The sequence below is a fragment of the Anoplophora glabripennis genome, unplaced genomic scaffold, assembly GCF_000390285.2.
Source record: "Anoplophora glabripennis isolate ALB-LARVAE unplaced genomic scaffold, Agla_2.0 scaffold8, whole genome shotgun sequence".
In the NCBI taxonomy this organism is placed as follows: Eukaryota; Metazoa; Arthropoda; class Insecta; order Coleoptera; family Cerambycidae; genus Anoplophora; species Anoplophora glabripennis.
The window spans coordinates 627,736-653,553 of NW_019416350.1; the positions used below are offsets into that span (position 1 = coordinate 627,736).

The 25,818-nt window shown below is 33.9% G+C and overlaps 2 protein-coding genes across 2 annotated transcripts in view; one reads left to right on the forward strand and one right to left on the reverse strand.

Annotated features, from left to right (window-relative positions):
• LOC108904789 (protein madd-4) overlaps positions 1-535 on the reverse strand; it is a 94,227-nt gene extending 93,692 nt beyond the window's left edge. Inside the window, exon 1 of the mRNA XM_018707468.2 lies at positions 440-535. Within this exon, the coding sequence (XP_018562984.1) occupies positions 440-463 (24 nt within the window). The 5' untranslated portion in view covers positions 464-535. The remainder of the gene's footprint in view (positions 1-439) is intronic.
• Positions 536-7,068: 6,533 nt separating this feature from the next.
• Positions 7,069-7,809, forward strand: LOC111691417. Its single transcript, XM_023454199.1, has one exon. It carries the CDS (start codon positions 7,069-7,071, stop codon positions 7,807-7,809), a length of 741 nt encoding a protein of 246 aa, XP_023309967.1.
• The last annotated feature ends 18,009 nt before the right edge of the window (positions 7,810-25,818 follow it).

Here is a 25,818-nt window from a genome sequence, read left to right on the forward strand (position 1 = left end):
AATGTTTAGATAAATTGGTTTACTTTGTTGGCAATTGATTCTCTATATTTGACCTTGAACTGAACTTGAAACAGATCTGATCGAGTCAAGCGGACACCGGATTCGGTTTCGGCGACCCCAAAACCATATGGATACCATGGTCTTGTCTTTCGGAACTGCCACTTTTTTTTGTGGGGCTGTGTATTAAATGACAGCAGGAAAAAATGTAAAAACAAACAGTTTGGATAAATTTAGGAAAATATTAAAGAAATATGCACCTATTTATAATAATAGTAATAATACGTGTAACGAAATGAATAGGATATAATATTACAATACAGGCTGCTTCTGAAATAAATGCGTTCCTTGAAAATATTATTTACTGTAGAGTATTAAATAACAAACGAGACATTATTTTCCTTGTCTGGTCATAATGTCTTCTAAAAAAACATTGCTTTACCTGACACTGTCCATCGATGCACATGTCCAAACTTCCGGGTCTGCACCTAGTGCCATCATGCACTTTTTCAGCTAACCTGACGACAACATGCACGAAATCTTCATTAAGGTCTTCAGCATTTCCGGGTTTGCCTTTGCAGGTAAGGGCACAGGGATTGTCGTCGTCGTAGTGTGGCACCCATTCGTAGATGGAGCTCTCGTACGGGGTGTCATTGTAAGCAGCGCACTGATCTTCTCTGAATTCGTGGGAATCTGGACAAGGCTGAAAAAAATAAAGAATGTTAATAAAATAGCCAATAGTTAATTAAATAGAATTGAATTTTATTAAAATGTTGATTTTACATAAAGTTATATAAACTCCTCTGAATTAAAAAATGCGTTAATCTTATTTAAGGCAGCTGATATATATTTCATTTCGTACAGAAGTGTGTAAGAGAAGAACAGAGCCATGGTTCTTCGACGAACTAGCGTCGTATTCGATGACGCCACGTTGACATATTTTATTTGCAAAGTTTTGTTGCATATCCCACAGGTTTAGCCCTGATAAAGTTCATGCTATGGAAAAAGAGTACCTATCAACGCAATTTGAACATATTTTTTCTTCAATTATAGCTAAAAACCACCCACATTTTTCTTAAAATGCGTTTAATGTTTATTCATGTACAAACTTTGGTATCTTTCTGTTTAACCAACTTGAAGATAATTAAGAAAAACTGTTCAAAGTAACAAATCTATCATCTTGTAACTACGTAAATGAGAAAAATTGCTCCAATAGGATCTTATCCTTCAGTGTTTAAATATAAACGGAACACCTTGTATAAATCTTTCAAATCGAAATTCAAGATGTACAGCATAAATGTCAAACGTAGCTTTTTAAATTTTCCCTATAATGATTCTTCGTTGTATCAAAATTTCACGCTTACAGAGTTTTATTAAGAAAAAAAAGGAGAGACAAGTAACTTGTCAATCTCTGACAGTGATTTTGTTGCCTAGTCCGTGGTGCAAACAAGGGATTCTGGCAATATGAACATTCATTGCATCCATCTTAATCGGTGATACAGAAGACCAGCACCCTAGTTAAGCCAGTTAATCTTTCATTGCAAGGTCTAATCTCTGTTCGGTACAATTTCAATTCGTGTCATCGCGTAGAGAACAGAACCAGTTGTATATTTATTTATTGCCCATCCGATTACGAATCCAATTATTACGGTTCAAAATAAACCGACGTGAAATGACAAAAGGAACCAGGCTGCAATACGGAACTGATAATTGTCTTTGATTACTCGTGTTCTGTTTCAGTGGAAACGGATTTGTTTTACGTCGTGCTGTCTATTTATAAAACTGTTTTTAGACTTTTTGCCACTGAAACCATAGCCTCGTTATTTTCTTTTTATTTATTGATGCACATAAATAACAGACAAACTCAATAATATAATCTAGACATATCTAAATTAAGGAACGTTAAAATAGTTTGACAATAAAAACATAAGTAATGTTCCACAGTATCCGCATAAGCGAAACGACTCTTGTAAAAGAAAACTGATTTTTAATCTCTACCATTTAAAAACAAATAATTTGTAAAGTTTAGTTTCAAGAAATGTTGTACGCTTTAAAAGTAATATATATCATTATAATTCGGTAGCTCAAAAAATAGGGGTAAGCTTACAATAATTCGCATAAAGCTAAAAATTGGTAAGAATATTGGGAACATCATTATAAATGAAATGTGGAAAGTCCCCATTGATCCCATATCTGCAAAACAATTTATTCAAGTTCAAAGTTCGCAAATATGGATTTTTGCATTTTTCAGCCAAACGGTAAGTTTTATCATAAAAATAGGTCTGACAAAAATTGTCGACCATACAATTATCTATAAATATTGTTCTTACCCTTTTTTCCTAAGAATTGCCATTTTTAAGATATTACGACTCAAAAAGTTGAAAAGTTGTGTTCTCCATAATGTGCACACGTTTCCACACCACCTGTAAGGTAGTGTACTTGGCGCGTTTTTTAACGTGGTTTCCCCGGTAGGCCTATTCTATCTATTGTGGTCCTGTTTAATTAAATAATATTGTATTAAATAAAAAATGGTACTATTGAAAATGACGAAGAAGGTGTGAATTATGAATAATTGGGGAAAACTATTCGTCTAATTGATAGTTATCTAATGGAACTTCAAGTGCAATGTCTTCTTTTTTTCTTCCTTCTTCTTCTTGTTCTTCCTGCTGGATACAAGTAAATTGTTCTAACAGCGATGCATCAAATGTCTCCTCGCTGATATCGTAAGAATCCTCTTCTGATGGCTATTCAACATTGGAGCACCCCTTTTTGCAATTATTGCAAAAAGGAGTGTAGTGCTAAGTGCGGCTGCAAAGAAGTTGGATTGTTTTGTTCATTAACATGTACCAGTTGTCAAGGCCAGTCGTGTTCCAATGTCTGATCGTCATCAGAAGAGGATTCTTACGATATCAGCGAGGAGACATCTGATGCATCGCTGTTAGAACAATTTACTTGTATCCAGGAGGAAGAAGAAGAAGAAGATGGGAGAGAAGAAGAAGAACTTGAAGTTCATTAGATAATTATTAATAGTTTTCCCCAATTACAATTACTCATAATTGACACCGCTTTTATCTCTTCCAATAGTACCATTTTTATTTAATACAATATTATTTAATTAAACAGAACCATAATAGATCGTGGAACAGCCCTACCGGGGAAACCACGTTAAAAAAAATCGCGACAAGTACACTACCTCACAGGTGGCGTGGAAAGGTGTGCATATTATGGAGAACACAACTTTTTCAACTTTTTGAGTCGATATATCTCAGAAATGGTGATTGTTAGGAAAAAAAGTGTTAGGACAATTTTTACAGAAAATTGCATGATCTACAATTTTTGTCAGACCTATTTTTTTGATAAAGCTTACCGTTTGCCTGAAAAATGTAAAAATCCCATATTTGCGAACTTTGACCTTGAATAAAATTTTTTGCAGATGTGGGATCGATGGGGACTTTTCACATTTCATTTGTAATGGTGTTCCCAACATTCGTACCAATTTTCAGCTTTATGCGAATTATTGTAACCTTGAATGTCTATTTTGACCGGGCTATTAGTGAAGTATCCTTTTTGCAGGAAATAAAGAGAGAGAGGGGAAGATAGAAGGAAAGAGAGAGAAAGAGAGAAAGAAGGGGGAAGATGGACAGAGAAAGAGGGAGAGAGAATGAGAGAGAGAGACCGCGAGACAGAGAAAGAGAGATAATAAACGGCGAAGAATAGTAAATATTATTAGTTAAAGAAACGTGATTATACTTAAGAGTTAGTTTAATGTAGGGTCACATTTACTAGATCAGTGTCTGCGGACAGCTAGGTATTTTCGTGCACGCCTTCATATTTCTTATGGCGTTCCGAGTTATATCTTGCATTATATATTTTCCTGGTAATTACAACAAAAGAGATTGTCGCTGATTTATGTAGGTCATAGGCTCGTTTGACAACATAGTTTTACATTGGGCGGCATGTCGTGGATTTATGTAAGTAGGTTGTCGTGTATCACAGCCCCACGTTGGGCGCCATGTCGTGGATTTTGCTCGGCCTGACTAGCTTGCGGTGGAGTTGATCTCCCCTTAGAATGTATAGAGGGTTCAGAAGGAGCCTTAATGGAAGATGCGGAGATGATCGCCCTTCCTCCATTGTGAGTTCTAGTGTTGCTTCAGGGTGTTTGTAATTTGTTTTTTTTTTACCTAGGGCGCACTTTGGACACTTGTACTTTATTTTATTAAAAGTTCGTATTATTTAAATGTTTTGTGTAATGAGTTTTCAACTGAACCACTGGTGGGTCTGCTACCCTAGTGTCTGAAAATCACTCTCTCTGCAGTAGCTGAAAGCACTTGAGTTCGTAGTGTACGACCTCCTTAGAGTGCCGGTACGTTAAGCTTTAGAAGCTTTATAAGAATTACAGCGTAAGAGCTGTGTACTCGAAACAGTAATGCAGTATTTGCAATGCCGTGGTTGCTATACTATGGGAAACCTTGAGATTCGGTTGAGTTCACACTCTGACCAGGCGTACATGTTCTGGTTAATAAACTGCGGGAGAACTGAGTTGATCTACGGTCGTTTGTGAAAAGTTGAAAGTCTAAAACTGATTTGGATAAATACCGACATCTTTTAAGGGTGTGAATTTAAAGTGTATGTTTTTATTTTTGCAACTTTTTGGAAAGTGGGGCAAAAATTTTGATGCTCCCGGTATTCGTTGGCGACCTCAGGAAGACATCGACATACGTTGTCGTCGTCGTCCGAGGGAACGGAGGGCTCTTGGCGGCAATCTTCTCATCCAGGTGGCTTAACGGGTGAGTTTTGGAAACATCGGTGAAATTTTTCAAAACATCGGTGAATTTCCACGCGCTCGCTCACATGCTTATTCGCATTGTCGTGAGTGTCTCTGTGATGATTCAGTAGCGACATCTGAAGCTTGGTTTCTAAATCCTCCAGCGTTCTCTAGGTAGCTTTTTGCCAGTCCCCTGGACAAATTCGTTGATGTTTAAATAATTCTTTGAACAGTGAACACAAGCGAAGATTTTATCAAGTTTGTACGATGGCATATTTATTCATCGATCAGTGAAAAAATTCACAAACAGCAATAAACTGTTTTCGGTGAACCACTTTGTACAAATTTAGTCGTGCCTCTGTATCTAATGCTTTCTATACAAAATAAAAATAGATTTTAGATAGTAATCTGCGTTTGACAATACTACGATCTTGAATTGAGATAATTTAAATTTATGTAAAGCTATGCCACTGTCATTATAATAGTGCAACTAATATTAAATCTTGACTATAAATAATACACGATTGTAGGCAGATACTAATTAAGTGGAAGGAAAATTATTATTATTTAGCATTATTGAGAAACGTTGAATTGTGAAAGTGAAAAGAGGGAGTATCCAGTTTTTTAGGCGAATCATTTACAATCGCTTTTATTGTGAAATGTTATGATTTATATATAAACAATGTCAGCATATTCCATAAATATATTACTTAATATTAGAGATTAGATCGACTTAAATCGATTCCCTTGATATTGAGGTTTTGGATTTCGGTTTTGTAGTTCTCCTACACACATCCGGCAAGGAATGTGTTTGTCGGGCCTTAGGCGACTGTTCATCCACAATTTCTAAAAAAATTTTTTTTTAAAATACCGCAAAAACTTCTACTTGGCCGATATTGGCATGCATAAAACTTGGCATAATTAGTAATATGTAAGTAGTTAGTAACAATTAGATAGTAACAATTAATAATAATTTAAACATGTTTCTCTAAAAGTAATCCAGATGGACAAAGAATGTAAGAGACAAAAAAATAGTAGTTTTAATTTCTCAGGGCAAATATAATTCCAAAGTTTTCCCAAGTTTTTTTGAAAAGCACCTATTTAGAGTGCCAGCAGTTTTTGAGAAATTTGAAAAAAAATTAAAATTGCATTTTATTAACTTTAACACGCTATATCTCGAAAAATAATCTTTAAGATATACGAGTTCACACAAACTTTTATTTTTATTTTTACGAGTAGTTGTTATTTAATTAGCTGAAGTTTGAAAGAAAGCACACACATATTATGTTTAGGAATTTTGAACACCTCACAACTCAAAAATTAAGAATTTACGAACACGCGCTTATACAGAGCTTTCATAAATGATTACCTACAAGTCACGTGACGAGTAATTTTGTGTGGAACAGTAATTTAATTTCCTTGTCAATTAAATTTCGATGAAATTAAAAATTATTAAAGCAATAAGATCAAGATTACATTAAAACACAACATTCTGTTTCACCGGCTGTGATTGGTGTAATTTTTCACGAGATTATATTCAACCAATCAGTGATTGCATGTAAGCGTAGCCGTTTGTTACAGTTCATTGTAAACGATTCATTAATATCGGTGACGCCAACATTTAAGGATTTTTAGGGAACAGTTAGAATATTTGTTTAAATAAGAATTATAGTTATATTTTTTCTTTTATAATATGCACTACATTGGAAGTATACAGGGTGATTCAGTCATAATGTCATTAATTTTAAGAGCAGATAGAGAAAGATGAGTATAATACAATGGCGTAATTAAAAAAAAAATAAATGCATATTTAAGCAGAAAAAAATATTTTCAAATCATTATTTAACCCCCTTTTCAGGCTGTTACTGACCGGCTGACGTCGTCGGTTATTCAGAATTTGAGCACGGCTACGATATGAACAACGCGCCCTAGATGCAACGTTGCCATATTTATATATTTTCGCTCATATAAAGACAATAAATAAACGGTTTGCTCACGTCAGCAAATAATAATTTAAAATGCTATAAATTATTTTTTATAATTATGCAATCAACACATTAAATTGTTATTGTTGCCCAGCAAGAACCTCGAGGAGGTCTGAGCATGCCTTGCCAAAAATCAGTTTTTATTAACATCATAATGTTAATTTTTTAATTTGCTGTAAGCCTTCGGGCAAATGTTCAAATACATTACCGTTACCGTCTATGCACAAGTGTACACGTTGGATAGATGAGCGGCGGATGCGATGGAATAAACCAGGGTTGTTACGTATTTCTTCAGCAGCATCTTCGATACGATNTGTAATTATGGCTGCAAGTGAGAAAGAGTTACAGAAAAATATAGATATGTGGAAAGAAGTATTAGGAGAAAATGGAATGAAAATAAATGTCAAGAAAACAAAAACAATGGCAATAACAGAAGAACAACAGAAAATAAATATACAGATAGATGGAGTGAGGCTGGAACAAGTACAATATTTTGATTATCTAGGGGTATTGATAGAAGGATCAGGAAAACAAGACAAAGAAATAGAAAAAAGAATAGAAAATACAATGAAAGTATACCATAGTATAAATAAAAGCTTCATTAACAAGAGGGAAATATCTACAAAAACTAAAATGAATGTGTATCAAGCAGTTTACAAACCAATTTTAACATACGGGTGTGAGACATGGATATTAACGAGACAACATAAGAGTAAAATTCAAGCAACAGAAATGAAGTATCTGAGGAGAGTGAGAGGAGTAACGAAAATGGATAGAATGAGAAGTGAGCAAATAAGAAAAGATTTAGGAGTACAATCGGTATTAGAATTCATAGAACAGCGACAGCTCAGCTGGTGGGGGCACTTACAACGAATGAATAATAGCAGACAAGTTAAAAGGATATGGGAAGCCAAAATACAAGCTAAAAGAAGGAGAGGAAGACCAAGGGAAACGTGGGACAGCGCAGCAGAAAAAGCATTAGAAAATAGAGGCAAGTCATGGCAAGAAGCAAAGCTAATAGCAAGAGACAAAAAGCAATGGAGAAAATTTGTATATAAATAGTTAGGAAATTAATTATATGAAATTATTTGTAATCCCGACACCTAAGGGTAAAAGGGAATTTGATTATATATATGTATATATATATATATATACACATTCTCATTTGGATTATTTCTCAGAAAATTTGGTTGATTACATTGAGAATCAGGGAAAGAGATTTCATCAATATATTAAGGATATGGAGTGTCAGTACCAAGGCAGATCGGATATAAATATGTTAGAAGATTATTGCTGGTCCTTAAAACGAAATTTACCATCAAAGTCGAGAAAACGTAAAAGAAATCCACTTCGCAGATCTTTTGACAGCACAAGAGTTCGACACCACAATCTTGAGTAATAGTCTCGATATCATAATTCATGTGATTTCATGTGATTCATCAAGGCAAAAAACCTCATCTTCAAAATCTTTTCTCAAGAATCTCAATCGACAGGGACTCATTGTGTAAATTAATGTATATGATGCATTAACAAACACATAAGTTTAAAGCTTACTTAATTAGGTTTATTAATACTAGAATTTTGTCATGTCAAAACAATTAACTCGAGAATCACGAGCTCAGAGTTAAAGATTTCTTTCTTTAATCTTATTTGTGACTCAAATTTTAATACCCATAAATACTTACTTTGATTGTTTTGAGTTTAGAACTTAGATTATTTAGCATATCTGATCGGATCAAATAGACCTCGAATTCAACGACCCCCAAAACATATAGTTGTATTCGTTTACTGATTTTAACCCAGACCTGATCGGGTCAAACGGACACCGCATTCTGATTCAGCGACCTCAAAAACCTATGGATATATGTAGATTTATTTTGCTGGCAATTGATTCTCTATACTTGACCTTCAACTGACCTTATAGGGTCAAACGGATACCGTATTTGGATACAGCCACCCCAAAAACGTATAGATATGTAGGTGTACTTTGTTGGTAACTGATTCTGTACATTTGACCTTGAACTGCCATTATGCCAGAGCTAATTCAAAGGGATATTGGATTCGGTTTCAGTGACCCCATAAACATATAGATATGTAGGTATACTTTGTTTACAATGAATTCTCTACATTTGACCTTGAACTGAACTTGAACCAGATCTAATCGAGTCAACCTGACACCGCATTCGGTTTCGGCGACCCCAAAAACGTATAGACACGTAAGTTTAGTTTGTTGGCAATTGATTTTTTACATTTTACCTTGAACTGACCTTAAACTAGAGCTAATCGTGTTAAACGAAGACCGGATTCGGTTTCGGCGACCCCAAAACCATATGGATACCATGGTCTGTCTTTTCGAACTGCCACTTTTTTTTTGTGGGGCTGTGTATTAAATGACAGCACGGAAAAATGTAAAAACAAACAGTTTGAATAAATTTAGGAAAATATTAAAGAAATATGCACCTATGTATAATAATAGTCATAATACGTGTAACGAAATAAATACGTTCCTTGAAATTATTATTTACTGTAGAGAATTAAATAACAAACGAGACATTATTTTCCATGTCTGCTCATAATGACTTCTAAAAAAACTTTGCTTTACCTGACAATGTCCATCGATGCACATGTCCAAACTTCCGGGTCTGCACCTAGTGCCATCATGCACTTTTTCAGCTAACCTGACGACAACATGCACGAAATCTTCATTAAGGTCTTCAGCATTTCCGGGTTTGCCTTTGCAGGTAAGGGCACAGGGATTGTCGTCGTCGTAGTGTGGCACCCATTCGTAGATGGAGCTCTCGTACGGGGTGTCATTGTAAGCAGCGCACTGATCTTCTCTGAATTCGTGGGAATCTGGACAAGGCTGAAAAAAATAAAGAATGTTAATAAAATAGCCAATAGTTAATTAAATAGAATTGAATTTTATTAAAATGTTGATTTTACATAAAGTTATATAAACTCCTCTGAATTAAAAAATGCGTTAATCTTATTTAAGGCAGCTGATATATATTTCATTTCGTACAGAAGTGTGTAAGAGAAGAACAGAGCCATGGTTCTTCGACGAACTAGCGTCGTATTCGATGACGCCACGTTGACATATTTTATTTGCAAAGTTTTGTTGCATATCCCACAGGTTTAGCCCTGATAAAGTTCATGCTATGGAAAAAGAGTACCTATCAACGCAATTTGAACATATTTTTTCTTCAATTATAGCTAAAAACCACCCACATTTTTCTTAAAATGCGTTTAATGTTTATTCATGTACAAACTTTGGTATCTTTCTGTTTAACCAACTTGAAGATAATTAAGAAAAACTGTTCAAAGTAACAAATCTATCATCTTGTAACTACGTAAATGAGAAAAATTGCTCCAATAGGATCTTATCCTTCAGTGTTTAAATATAAACGGAACACCTTGTATAAATCTTTCAAATCGAAATTCAAGATGTACAGCATAAATGTCAAACGTAGCTTTTTAAATTTTCCCTATAATGATTCTTCGTTGTATCAAAATTTCACGCTTACAGAGTTTTATTAAGAAAAAAAAGGAGAGACAAGTAACTTGTCAATCTCTGACAGTGATTTTGTTGCCTAGTCCGTGGTGCAAACAAGGGATTCTGGCAATATGAACATTCATTGCATCCATCTTAATCGGTGATACAGAAGACCAGCACCCTAGTTAAGCCAGTTAATCTTTCATTGCAAGGTCTAATCTCTGTTCGGTACAATTTCAATTCGTGTCATCGCGTAGAGAACAGAACCAGTTGTATATTTATTTATTGCCCATCCGATTACGAATCCAATTATTACGGTTCAAAATAAACCGACGTGAAATGACAAAAGGAACCAGGCTGCAATACGGAACTGATAATTGTCTTTGATTACTCGTGTTCTGTTTCAGTGGAAACGGATTTGTTTTACGTCGTGCTGTCTATTTATAAAACTGTTTTTAGACTTTTTGCCACTGAAACCATAGCCTCGTTATTTTCTTTTTATTTATTGATGCACATAAATAACAGACAAACTCAATAATATAATCTAGACATATCTAAATTAAGGAACGTTAAAATAGTTTGACAATAAAAACATAAGTAATGTTCCACAGTATCCGCATAAGCGAAACGACTCTTGTAAAAGAAAACTGATTTTTAATCTCTACCATTTAAAAACAAATAATTTGTAAAGTTTAGTTTCAAGAAATGTTGTACGCTTTAAAAGTAATATATATCATTATAATTCGGTAGCTCAAAAAATAGGGGTAAGCTTACAATAATTCGCATAAAGCTAAAAATTGGTAAGAATATTGGGAACATCATTATAAATGAAATGTGGAAAGTCCCCATTGATCCCATATCTGCAAAACAATTTATTCAAGTTCAAAGTTCGCAAATATGGATTTTTGCATTTTTCAGCCAAACGGTAAGTTTTATCATAAAAATAGGTCTGACAAAAATTGTCGACCATACAATTATCTATAAATATTGTTCTTACCCTTTTTTCCTAAGAATTGCCATTTTTAAGATATTACGACTCAAAAAGTTGAAAAGTTGTGTTCTCCATAATGTGCACACGTTTCCACACCACCTGTAAGGTAGTGTACTTGGCGCGTTTTTTAACGTGGTTTCCCCGGTAGGCCTATTCTATCTATTGTGGTCCTGTTTAATTAAATAATATTGTATTAAATAAAAAATGGTACTATTGAAAATGACGAAGAAGGTGTGAATTATGAATAATTGGGGAAAACTATTCGTCTAATTGATAGTTATCTAATGGAACTTCAAGTGCAATGTCTTCTTTTTTCTTCCTTCTTCTTCTTGTTCTTCCTGCTGGATACAAGTAAATTGTTCTAACAGCGATGCATCAAATGTCTCCTCGCTGATATCGTAAGAATCCTCTTCTGATGGCTATTCAACATTGGAGCACCCCTTTTTGCAATTATTGCAAAAAGGAGTGTAGTGCTAAGTGCGGCTGCAAAGAAGTTGGATTGTTTTGTTCATTAACATGTACCAGTTGTCAAGGCCAGTCGTGTTCCAATGTCTGATCGTCATCAGAAGAGGATTCTTACGATATCAGCGAGGAGACATCTGATGCATCGCTGTTAGAACAATTTACTTGTATCCAGGAGGAAGAAGAAGAAGAAGATGGGAGAGAAGAAGAAGAACTTGAAGTTCATTAGATAATTATTAATAGTTTTCCCCAATTACAATTACTCATAATTGACACCGCTTTTATCTCTTCCAATAGTACCATTTTTATTTAATACAATATTATTTAATTAAACAGAACCATAATAGATCGTGGAACAGCCCTACCGGGGAAACCACGTTAAAAAAAATCGCGACAAGTACACTACCTCACAGGTGGCGTGGAAAGGTGTGCATATTATGGAGAACACAACTTTTTCAACTTTTTGAGTCGATATATCTCAGAAATGGTGATTGTTAGGAAAAAAAGTGTTAGGACAATTTTTACAGAAAATTGCATGATCTACAATTTTTGTCAGACCTATTTTTTTGATAAAGCTTACCGTTTGCCTGAAAAATGTAAAAATCCCATATTTGCGAACTTTGACCTTGAATAAAATTTTTTGCAGATGTGGGATCGATGGGGACTTTTCACATTTCATTTGTAATGGTGTTCCCAACATTCGTACCAATTTTCAGCTTTATGCGAATTATTGTAACCTTGAATGTCTATTTTGACCGGGCTATTAGTGAAGTATCCTTTTTGCAGGAAATAAAGAGAGAGAGGGGAAGATAGAAGGAAAGAGAGAGAAAGAGAGAAAGAAGGGGGAAGATGGACAGAGAAAGAGGGAGAGAGAATGAGAGAGAGAGACCGCGAGACAGAGAAAGAGAGATAATAAACGGCGAAGAATAGTAAATATTATTAGTTAAAGAAACGTGATTATACTTAAGAGTTAGTTTAATGTAGGGTCACATTTACTAGATCAGTGTCTGCGGACAGCTAGGTATTTTCGTGCACGCCTTCATATTTCTTATGGCGTTCCGAGTTATATCTTGCATTATATATTTTCCTGGTAATTACAACAAAAGAGATTGTCGCTGATTTATGTAGGTCATAGGCTCGTTTGACAACATAGTTTTACATTGGGCGGCATGTCGTGGATTTATGTAAGTAGGTTGTCGTGTATCACAGCCCCACGTTGGGCGCCATGTCGTGGATTTTGCTCGGCCTGACTAGCTTGCGGTGGAGTTGATCTCCCCTTAGAATGTATAAAGGGTTCAGAAGGAGCGTTAAAGGAAGATGCGGAGATGATCGCCCTTCCTCCATTGTGAGTTCTAGTGTTGCTTCAGGGTGTTTGTAATTTGTTTTTTTTTTACCTAGGGCGCACTTTGGACACTTGTACTTTATTTTATTAAAAGTTCGTATTATTAAAATGTTTTGTGTAATGAGTTTTCAACTGAACCACTGGTGGGTCTGCTACCCTAGTGTCTGAAAATCACTCTCTCTGCAGTAGCTGAAAGCACTTGAGTTCGTAGTGTACGACCTCCTTAGAGTGCCGGTACGTGAAGCTTTAGAAGCTTTATAAGAATTACAGCGTAAGAGCTGTGTACTCGAAACAGTAATGCAGTATTTGCAATGCCGTGGTTGCTATACTATGGGAAACCTTCAGATTCGGTTGAGTTCACACTCTGACCAGGCGTACATGTTCTGGTTAATAAACTGCGGGAGAACTGAGTTGATCTACGGTCGTTTGTGAAAAGTTGAAAGTCTAAAACTGATTTGGATAAATACCGACATCTTTTAAGGGTGTGAATTTAAAGTCTCTTGTATGTTTTTATGTTTGCCACTTTTTGGAAAGTAGGGCAAAAATTTTGATGCTCCTGGTATTCGTCGGCGATCTCAGGAAGACATCGACATACGTTGTCGTCGTCGTCCGAGGGAACGGAGGACCCTTGGCGGCAATCTTCTCATCCGGGTGGCTTAACGGGTGAATTTTGGAAACATCGCTGAAATTTTTCAAAACATCGGTGAATTTCCATGCGCTCGGTCACATGCTTATTCGCATTGTCGTGAGCGTCTCTGTGATGATTCAGTAGCGACATCTGAAGCTTGGTTTCTAAATCCTCCAGCGTTCTCTAGGTAGCTTTTTGCCAGTCCCCTGGACAAATTCGTTGATGTTTAAATAATTCTTTGAACAGTGAACACAAGCGAAGATTTTATCAAGTTTGTACGATGGCATATTTATTCATCGATCAGTGAAAAAATTCACAAACAGCAATAAACTGTTTTCGGTGAACCACTTTGTACAAATTTAGTCGTGCCTCTGTATCTAATGCTTTCTATACAAAATAAAAATAGATTTTAGATAGTAATCTACGTTTGACAATACTACGATTTTCAATTGAGATAATTTAAATTTATGTAAAGCTATGCCCCTGCCGTTATAATTGTGCAACTAATATTAAATCTTGAATATAAATAATACACGATTGTAGGCAGATACTAATTAAGTGGAAGGAAAATTATTATTATTTAGCATTATTGAGAAACGTTGAATTGTGAAAGTGAAAAGAGGGAGTATCCAGTTTTTTAGGCGAATCATTTACAATCGCTTTTATTGTGAAATTTTATGATTTATATATAAACAATGTCAGCATATTCCATAAATATATTACTTAATATTAGAGATTAGATCGACTTTACATCGATTCCTTTGATATTGAGGTTTTGGATTTCGGTTTTGTAGTTCTCCTACACACATCCGGCAAGGAATGTGTTTGTCGGGCCTTAGGCGACTGTTCATCCACAATTTCTAAAAAAATTTTTTTTTAAAATACCGCAAAAACTTCTACTTGGCCGATATTGGCATGCATAAAACTTGGCATAATTAGTAATATGTAAGTAGTTAGTAACAATTAGATAGTAACAATTAATAATAATTTAAACATGTTTCTCTAAAAGTAATCCAGATGGACAAAGAATGTAAGAGACAAAAAAATAGTAGTTTTAATTTCTCAGGGCAAATATAATTCCAAAGTTTTCCCAAGTTTTTTTGAAAAGCACCTATTTAGAGTGCCAGCAGTTTTTGAGAAATTTGAAAAAAAAAAAATTTAAATTGCATTTTATTAACTTTAACACGCTATATCTCAAAAAATAATCTTTAAGATATACGAGTTCACACAAACTTTTATTTTTATTTTTACGAGTAGTTGTTATTTAATTAGCTGCAGTTTGAAAGAAAACACACACATATTATGTTTACGAATTTTGAACACCTCACAACTCAAAAATTAAGAATTTACGAACACGCGCTTATACAGAGCTTTCATAAATGATTACCTACAAGTCACGTGACGAGTAATTTTGTTTGGAACAGTAATTTAATTTCCTTCTTGTCCATTAAATTTCGATGAAATTAAAAATTATTAAAGCAATAAGATCAAGATTACATTAAAACACAACATTCTGTTTCACCGGCTGTGATTGGTGTAATTTTTCACGAGATTATATTCAACCAATCAGTGATTGCATGTAAGCGTAGCCGTTTGTTACAGTTCATTGTAAACGATTCATTAATATCGGTGACGCCAACATTTAAGGATTTTTAGGGAACAGTTAGAATATTTGTTTAAATAAGAATTATAGTTATATTTTTTCTTTTATAATATGCACTACATTGGAAGTATACAGGGTGATTCAGTCATAATGTCATTAATTTTAAGAGCAGATAGAGAAAGATGAGTATAATACAATGGCGTAATTAAAAAAAAATTGAATGCATATTTAAGCAGAAAAAAAATATTTTCAAATCATTATTTAACCCCCTTTTCAGGCTGTTACTGACCGGCTGACGTCGTCGGTTATTCAGAATTTGAGCACGGCTACGATATGAACAACGCGCCCTAGATGCAACGTTGCCATATTTATATATTTTCGCTCATATAAAGACAATAAATAAACGGTTTGCTCACGTCAGCAAATAATAATTTAAAATGCTATAAATTATTTTTTATAATTATGCAATCAACACATTAAATTGTTATTGTTGCCCAGCAAGAACTTCGAGGAGGTCTGAGCATGCCTTGCCAAAAATCAGTTTTTATTAACATCATAATGTTAATTTTTTTTGCTGTAAGCAAATGTTCAAATACATTACCGTTACCGTCTATGCACAAGTGTACACGTTAAATAGATGAACGGCGGATGCGATGGAATAAACCAGGGTTGTTACGTATTTCTTCAGCGGCATCTTCGATACGATTCCGCAACTGCTCTACATTCTCTACCTCGGTGTGATACACGACAGATTCATATAACCCCATATACAAAAGTCCATAGGATTATGGGCCCTCATCTTCCTATCCACCGATTGGGACATTGATCGTCTAAAAATACACGAACATCGCAAGCAAAATGGGCCGGATCTCCGTCGTGCATATACCACATATCCCGTAGCATCTGAAGGGGAAAGTTTTCAAACAATTCTACTAAAAATTGAAAGTAACGCAGCCCATTCAGATGTTCAGATAGAAAATGCGGCCCATTAAACGATTGCCATATACACCTGCCCATAATACATCGACACCGAATCTCCTATGAAAGCTAAACCGACGAGTAGTTTGCGGGTTTTCATCCGACCAAATGCGACTATTATGGCTGCAAAGAAATTAGCTCTGTTTCACTTTAATTGAAGTTACAAAACTCCAAGAGTTCAAGTAATTTAAATTTCATTTCACAACCATTTCAATTTCATTACAAAAATAATGACATAAAAAAACAACACCCACTAGATAAATTATAAAGAGAGGGTGAAATGTATCTAGTATTTAAATACTGACTGTAAGTACTAGAAAATAAAAAAGCAATCGGACGGAGACAAGTAAACAACTCGGTACGTGTTTCCGACCTAGGTTAACCTGTATCTAGGTCAATCACGACCCTTTTTTACGGACCGTGTAGGTCAATGACCCACTTTTTAATTTGCACGTGTACAAATAGTCCAGGAGCCAGATAGGGTGCCGTGGCTGCAAACAATGTAATGAATACGGATGATTGTTTTCCAATGTACGGTTATTATAATTTATCATTTTTAATATTATTAACGTTTTCACGTTTTATAATTTATTATGTTAAATAATACACAGTTTTAGTATTTCAATTTATTATTCAATATGCAGTTGCGTATAACCAAAGTTTACATAATAAATGTAAACTTTAGTGTAAATCTAAACTTTGGTGTAACCTAGGTAGGCACTTATTGTTTTTGAGAAAGCAATACTTATGTTTTTTACCTGTTTAAAATGCCAGCACGAGTAAAACAGCATTCATCCGTCCAGAGCACTTTGTTAATAAAGTTCTGCTGCACTTAGGAACCAATTGCAAAATTCAAGACGATTGGGGAAATCAGCTGCTTCTAAAGCTTGAACTTTTTGAAAATGTGTTATGTTAACTCCTTTGCGGGAAAAATGCGGGAGATATGGAGGGTGGTAGATTTGAATAAACGCTTTAAATTGTTAGGTAATGGTTTTGTAACCGTGTGTAGTGTATTTTGTATATTCGGGTATTTAGTGTGCCGACTTTTTTTATTTGATAAAATACAGTGTGCCTACAAACCTCTGCTTTATTTATTTTCTTTTAACGAAAGTTGACTTCGAGAAGTCAGGCTTGTTAAAACATTTTGCACTAAGTTAATACAATTATTAAAATTAGTTATAATAAAATGCAGCATGATCCTTTATTTACTTGCATTTTATTGGTTTCGTACATATGTATCCGTATACTAAAGCGGATTAATTAAATGTGAACACAGATTATGATGTGAACTTGGCAACGCTGTTCGCTTCAGCCGACAATTGTTCGTGACATTACGTTACAAAATTTTCCGAGCATCCGGGCATCTGGCAGGGCTGCCCTCTTAGCGGGAGTTGTGGGTTGATTTCCTTCATTTTTAAAAATCGAGTAACAAATTTTTTTCCGATTTTCTGTCTTTATTAAACCTTCCGAATACGTGGTTAAAATTAACGACATTATGACTGAATCACCCCGTATAGTGCGTAACATCTTTGAAAGCTAAATCTTTTTTAAATTTTTTTTATTATTCTCTTTATATCTACTTATATCTACATATAAAATGCATCAAGACCCGATTTAGTCAGTAGTAGCCAAATTAAATTTCTTCTTGAAGATGGTCATATAAATACCTTGATCGTCCGCGAACGTACCCAAGAAAAATAATTAGCAATTCTGGTACTCTAGACCTCTAAAAACACGATATTTATATAAGTTTGGTATTACAAAGCAACTAACGGTTCGAATTTCTCTATAAATAAAATAAATATTTCCAGAAATTCTCACAGCATTTACCCGGATCTATTCCTTATTCCCCGAACAGCTGGAAATTCATATAAACCATTTTTTCATGCAATAACTAACGTAATATGTTCAAGGTGAAGTCACATAATATAGGAACTCTGTACCAGTCATTAATTAGCCCATTATACTGTTCTTGTGCCTATTAACGACACCACATTATCCTCAAAGTGTGTACCAACAACTGCACCCTGTGGGCGGCTAGGTGTTTGGCTGGTATTCTACTCATGCCACATAGCAAACACTTTTTTGCAGAGCTGGGTGTGACATATATACGGATGACGTAGACGGCTCCAGATATCCACCGAACCGGAACAAATCCTTTGTGCTCTTGGTGTGGCTGTGAAATATATAAATTCAGAGGCTGACTTTTTATTTTAAATATTTGCTATTATCTAGAGTGAAAGGTTATCCGCAAAATGTTCGGTTGAGCTTACTGAATAAGTATGTAATTATTTAGATTTATTTATGGTAGTGTTTTTGCCTATTGTTTCTGGACCAACCCTTTTTCAAAAAGTTCAGTAAAAAGCGCGATGACATACTGGTTTTCTAGGAAATCAGTAACCGACGAATGTTTTTAGTTATATTTAATTGAAAACGTTTTATATGAAGTCATGTTTAGTAACAAGTGTTTTATATGAAACATTTAATTTCTGTGTACGTATACAGAGTGAAACAAAGAAATCGCAACAAGCTTTAAACACTAATTCCTGTGAATAAAAAATGGAGCAATTTTTTTAATCTACTCGTAAATAATTTTATAATTCTATTGAATTAGAAAGTGAAACACAGTCTTCAATTAGCTATTGCAGAATAACTGAGGATCCAGTGTTCTCTGAGTATATTACAATCCCCTTACAGTAATAGTTGCTTGTTTGTAAACTTTGAAGAGAATTCTAAAAACAGGAAATATGAGCTAACTATTAAGAAACTGTCTGACTTTATGCTTTATAGATTTGAATAGACCATATTTATTTCAGCATTAACTTTAACATTAACAAAATCTCCGGATTAATAGTTTAGAAACTATATCTTTGTAATCTAAGACTTTGAAAACAAAGATTCAAAGAAAAAAATCTTAAATCGTTTCCAGTTATATCGTAATCGTAAGTAAAATGTAGATATAAGAAAATGTATGCAATTTCTTTTATATACAATTAACCACTAAAAGTGGCAAAATACAATGGCATAGCTAGTTTCCCCTTATTACTCCATGGAAAATTTCAAATTTCTGGGCCAATGTTTTTTGTATTCTTTAAGAAAATATTATATTTAAAATTGCATTTGCAATAAAAGAAATATATAAACGTTATTTGTGAAAAAACAGTGGCGTCGAAATTCTGGTGTTCTTAATGAAGTTGTCGCCCAGTATATCCGTCACGGGTTGCCATAAATTTTGTTTATTTTTAACTGTATTTTGATAAGTCGCATGTCTAGTTATCTATGTCAAATATCTTTCGATTTATTTCTACGTATGTGACGTTTCCTTAAAAAATGAAAAGTCTTCAATACTTTTTTTATTTTTCCAAGACAGGTACCTATTAACTGTGTCACTTTTTCAGATATTTCTTAAATCTTACATGGATGGGCTCTTAAGGTAGCCAAATAGTCCGGTCAAAATAGACAATTCAGTTTACAATAATTCGCATAGAGCTAGATATTATAGGTCTTTAGTATACCATTATAAGTAAAATGTCAAAAGTCCTCACCGATCCTACGCGTGCTAAAAAATGTATTCAAGGTCAAAGGTCGCAAATATCGGTTTTTTGCATTTTTCTCGTAAACGGTAAGTGTTGTCATAAAAATATATCGGACAAACGTTGTAGATCATCATAGTCTAAAAAAATTATCCCAATAATTTTTTCCTACCAATCACCATTCCTGAGATATCACCATTTCAAAAGTTGAAGAAGTCGCATTCTACATGATATGCACACATTTCCACACCACCTATGAGTGTAGTGTATAGTCTTTCCGATCAATTGAAGAACCAACAGATTGACAGTATGCACTAGGTTCGGTCGCTGACGCAGCAACTCGGTAGGTCTGGTCGAACTAAACGTGGAGGTAGTAGAAATGTATACGCCCAGTTGAAGAATGCGAGCGCGGGCAAAATAAAACAAACACAGTTGCATTGGGCTACTGGGCAATAAATCTCAGCAGATGACAAGTGGTTGATAAATTGCCCAGCAGTGCAGTGCAGCAATGCGGAATTTGGTGTGATTCTGTTAATTTTAATTTATTATAGGCACCGTTCATTAATCATTCATATTACAATTGCGAAAAGGAGAAATAAGAGGGATATTTTGTTTACTAATATTATCACAACATGGAGATCTTTTGAAACGGAACAAAACGAAATTTACCACCAATATAATAAAATTATTTGAGGACATAAATAATTAAAATATGTTGTTGGCCAAATGAACATAATAGATATTTTCTACACATTATATACAAATTATTATAATTTTTTACCTTTAGCAGAAAACTTTTTTAGGGACGCCTATGAAACTTATTAAATTTTATTACCAGACGTTTTTTTGTATGTTCAACTGACTTCGGAAAGACTATACTTGACGAGTTTTTTTAACTTGGTTTCCCCGGTAGATCATGGAGTATCATGATCTATTGTGATTCAGTTTTATAAAATAATATTTTGTTCAATAAAAAATCGTACTATTGGTTATGATTAAACTGGAACGAAATATTGTTGATTTCGGGAATATTTTAATATGACTGATAATCTTGAAATGCTACCTACTTAAACAATAATGTCTTCTACGCTTTCTTCATTTTCTTCCTCTTGCTGGATATCTATGAATGGAATTCATAAGTAAGTAGTTAGGTACCTATCTAACTACCTAAAGAAAACTAACACGAAACAAAAATGCGACTATGAAGTTTTAAATGATTCACAAAAAGAAAAAAACAAACAAATTATTAAAACTCAATAAAATAAAAGTATGTTTGCAAGTATCTATGTATGTTCCGACTAACTAAAGACAACAAATACAAAACAAAAATGTGACCTTAAAATATCGAACGTAATTATAACTTTCCAATAACACCCAGAAAGAAAACACAGTCGTCAGTCGTCACCTCCATTCGCTCCAAGTCAGTTTATTAAAGGATCACGCGCGCGTTATCGTTCGGCTTATTTGCTAAACAGTAGGTAAGACGGTACGGGGGGAGGGTCGGGAATCGCATCAAGCGAAGCGAGGCGCTTGAATTTTATTCTCGCGTCCGTATTTTTTTGCGATTACTCCTAAGATATTCATTTAAATTATATGGTGTAAAAGAGTAAAATAATGTGCATGAAATGCTTAATGCCTCTAACTTAATTAAAATGATAAGGATTAATACCGTCTTTGTGTAAATAGCTTTTATATTACCGCTTTGTAATTGCCAATTTTTTAAAGTATTAAAATGGATATAGGTAGTATGATCTTTAACATATAGACATATCCCATCGCGGACTTTTCTGTAGGCATATATAAGATACACAATTCCACCATACATTGATACACTACATAAACTTTCGGACCCCCCGGCTCGGACGCGAGGCGCGGGGTCACGGGCGATTCCACCATACATTATTTTGTTATATCTCAAAGGGTTTAGGCAGCGTTTTCGTTGAAAGCTCCCAGACGGCCTATTTTTTCCGACACCTCCAACAAATATCGTTGATGTATACAAAAACTTAACAAATTATATACTAAAACCTTCCTCGAGAACCACTCTATCCATTGGTGAAAACAGCATGAAAATCGGTGCAGTAGTTTTTGAGTTTATCGCGAACAGACAGACAGACAGACGCGACGGAGGACTGTTTTATAATATTATGTAGTGATAAATATGGCCTTATTTTACCTAAAAGATAGAAGGTGTTTTACTACCTTAAACACACTGCTGATTTTTGATATATTTTTTGTTGTTAACGATTTTGAGAAAAAGTATGTTTTATAAAATTTTTATTATTTATTTTAAAAAAGTATGCTTGTTGCACGTCCCTAATGACAGTTTCAAAGAGTTTTTTTTAAGTATTAGGGGCATTTTAGTCTAAAATTTATTTTTTTGCAAATTTGTAACTAAATTAAATATTTTTTACCAGTTAGGCCAACGTATCCCGTACAAAAGTCAACACCTGCTGGGATACAGCACTGAGTTAAATTTTTTAGTGTTATACTCCTTAGTGATAGTGATAAAACCTTAGTGAATGAAGTTTAATTGACGTAATTGTTGATAAAATTAAAATTCATTCTCCCATTTTCAGGACACATAATGAGTATAAATTTTTTAAAGTAGATAAAGTATCTCTACCAAGAAAACAAACATTGCAGAAAACAAAAAACTCTTTATGGCCTCCTTATCGACCTAAATCGATAAAATTTTATTGAAATATCTTTAAAAGCGACAAAATTCTTGTTAAAAATTTGAAATACATTCATTATTTTTTTTTTTGAGGAACGATAACATTTTACGGGAACTAACTTTGTCCCATCATTTAAATATAGCCTGTACGTACATAGGAATATCTCGAACGTCGAATGCTTGAATCAGTTATTAAAAATGAATTACCGATTCTTTCGCAACGTGCGTCAATTCGAGTAATTGGACCGATTGGATGTAAATAAAAATGCGCCCCTGAACTTGCCGTTGGCGCTCGCCGCCGTACGGTTTAAGTGAAAGTCTTCCGCAGGTTACGTTTCAAGAGCAAGGACTGCGAATTCCGTCTCAGGCGTAGCCTGTTTGCGGTCTGAACTCTCCGCCGAGGGGGGAAGGATATATACAGAGACGTAGTCGAGCCGAACAGGCAAATAAATAGGTACCGTTGAACTAATAAATATAATACGACGATACATATAAACATGGTCATAGAAGTTATAGTAAGAGTAACTTAAATCACGCCAAAAGGGCATTAACATCAAATCATAGATGAAGTAAATTTGAAAAAATCGTAATGGAGAAAAATATCAGTTCTAGAAATATAAACAACAGCGTAAATGATATATGGTTAAATTATTTTGGTTAAAGGTGGTCGTCAGCCTTCAATAGAAATCGCTGGCAACTTTGATTTGTCATACCGTTTCGAATGTTTTATAAAAATATAATTTTATTGTTTCTTCTGGACGTTGCAAAATTTATTAACACCCACGATTGCGTAGACGTTTAGGGAAATCTGAAAATAGACTAGTTTTTACCTTTGATATAATTTTCTTGTTTATAAAACCCTGAAGATGAAATTTTAAATGTTTAATTAATTAAACTTCAGCAATATAAATGAAATTATAACAACCGCATCCCCTACACTAGCAAGCTTTCAATAATCTTGAAGTCGGCAAATGATGCTTGATGTTATCTCATTGTTTATATTAAAAACTTTCAAAACTTTAGAATCAACTTTATCTAAAAAATTGAAACTTGATTTTTTGAAATACTGCCATTTTTATACATTGTGTTGCATCACGAGAGGGACATGGCTTAATGGGAGATAGAAGATATCTAGGGTAACTAGGATCGCCTAGAACTAGAAATAACTCCTTGGCCATTCTTTATTAAGATTAAGAGTGTTGTTTTCTAGACTTGAACAAAAAATTTACAATTTTTGCAGTCCGGACCTGGATTTTTTTGCTGTCATACACGCATACATGAAGTATCGTGAGTGCATTAACCCTACCAAATATGAACCCATTATTCCATTCCCTACCAAAGTTATGACATGAAGCAGTTTTGACCAAATATCATAAATCACCCTGTATCTCAATAAAGAATGGCCAAGGAGCTATTTCTATAGGCGATCCTAGTTACCCTAGATGTCCTCTATCTCCCATTAAACCATGTCCCTCTCGTGATGCAACACCCGTATATAATATTTTAGCAATGTTTACAAGATTTGAATACAAAATTTCATCAATTTCGATTTTAAACAATGTTATTAAAAAAAGGTAAAAAGTAATAAAATAAAGTTAAATGTTACGTACTAGAACTTCTATTCTCTAGTAACTATAATTGTAACCGTAAAAATTCTATAATTCTTATACGCTAATAATTACCTCAGTTTACGATTTATCAATATAGTGATATATTTGTGTTGGCTTTTCTTAACGATTAGATGTATGAGTAGTAATATTTTAGATTCGTTGAAGCTTAAGCGACTAACCACTATTACTGGACGTTGTTGGTACTGCTAGACCGTAGAGTACACTGTCTATCTATTTAATGAGTTCTTAATTTTAGCCTACCAATATACTTAGTAATTTGTCAGTCCCGTATTCTAATATTATTTTTGTCAGTAATTACGCCATTTATTTATTTTATAAGTATTTTATATTTAAGTAATTTTAACATAAATCCTCTTTGAGAAAACGACCCTTTCGAACGCCTTTTAGCTTTTAAGAGTTATTTAAAAAATACTAAAATTGTTATCCAACATTATCCATATAGTTGTTAAACGACGAATTTTGAATAGAGGTAAGTTTATTTAAATCGTCTTATTTTGGTCCCTAAAGTCTATAGTTCCATGAACACTAAGTATTGAGACATCCTGTATATTTGCATATTAAAACTTCTTTATTATACCGGTCGCCTCGTAAAAAATCTCGCAGACCGTAATTTCAAAATTTTTATTCTAATGTTAAACGACATTTTTAATTGACGTTAATGGTTCAAAAAACACTGCAAGATGATACTTTTTTTCTACACATGCCTTAGTAGCAGACGATTGTATTATTTTTCTTTTATAGAACGATATATTTTTTAAATTAATCTGATAGATATTATTTTTTTCTCGCTTTCTTTTGAATTCAGTGATACCTAATAAATTCATAGAAATAAATGGCATTTAAGGTTAGAAACATATTATTATTACGTTTAATGTAATTATAATGAATTTCATTTAAATCAACAAAAAATGATGTTTTCCAATCGAGATTTTTGTTGCTTTCACAATATTAAATTTTATGTAGAACCTTAGGAGCTGAAACATTTTGTTGTTTTTTGTTTTTTTTTTGTGTGACATTCAGATAGGTGTTCGGACACGAGACACCCGCTATACAGATTTATTTGTTGTCATGTCGCTCCAGAATGGCTCCAGAAACTATGGATATCTCTGTCATTTGACAAACGAAAAATTTTATTAACCTTCACCTTAGTTGGCATCTAAAAAATTAGTTAAAATTTCTTTGATGTTTTATATACATGTGTGATGTGCTACGCTCATGTCTTATACTTTTATTCATACGGTGTCAACTCGATGGCCTTGCCAGAGGCCCTGTGGATTATTCTACTTCGTTAAGTCACGTTGACCGTACGATTAGTTCTGTCCTGTTTGTAACAGTACTAAGTCCAAAGGCTTTTCCTGCAAAATAATATTTAAAATTGCGTAAATATTCACAACTGTGCATAAAATTCTAACTTTTGTGCCCTACTTTGTAAACGCTCGCATTGTACAGTAGTGTGAAAAAAAATTGTTTATATTTTTATTTGTCATAATCGCGGCACTTTTAAATTGTTGAACTGACATTTATTTAGTAACAATTTGATAAAATTAAATTGTTAAATTGTGTATATGGTTATGGACAATTCATAATTAAATTTAATTTCAATTGTACTTATTTCTCTTAAAATGGTTATTTAATTTTATAATTTATCGAATAAAATAAACTGGTCATAATCAACCAATTTTTATTTTACGTTTTTAAAAATAACTTATTTTTATAAAACACGAGTTATTTCT

Bases quoted from the DNA above. Each gene is read 5' to 3' on its own strand.
- LOC111691417 (XM_023454199.1), top strand. From the start codon at position 7,069: ATGGCTGCAAGTGAGAAAGAGTTACAGAAAAATATAGATATGTGGAAA.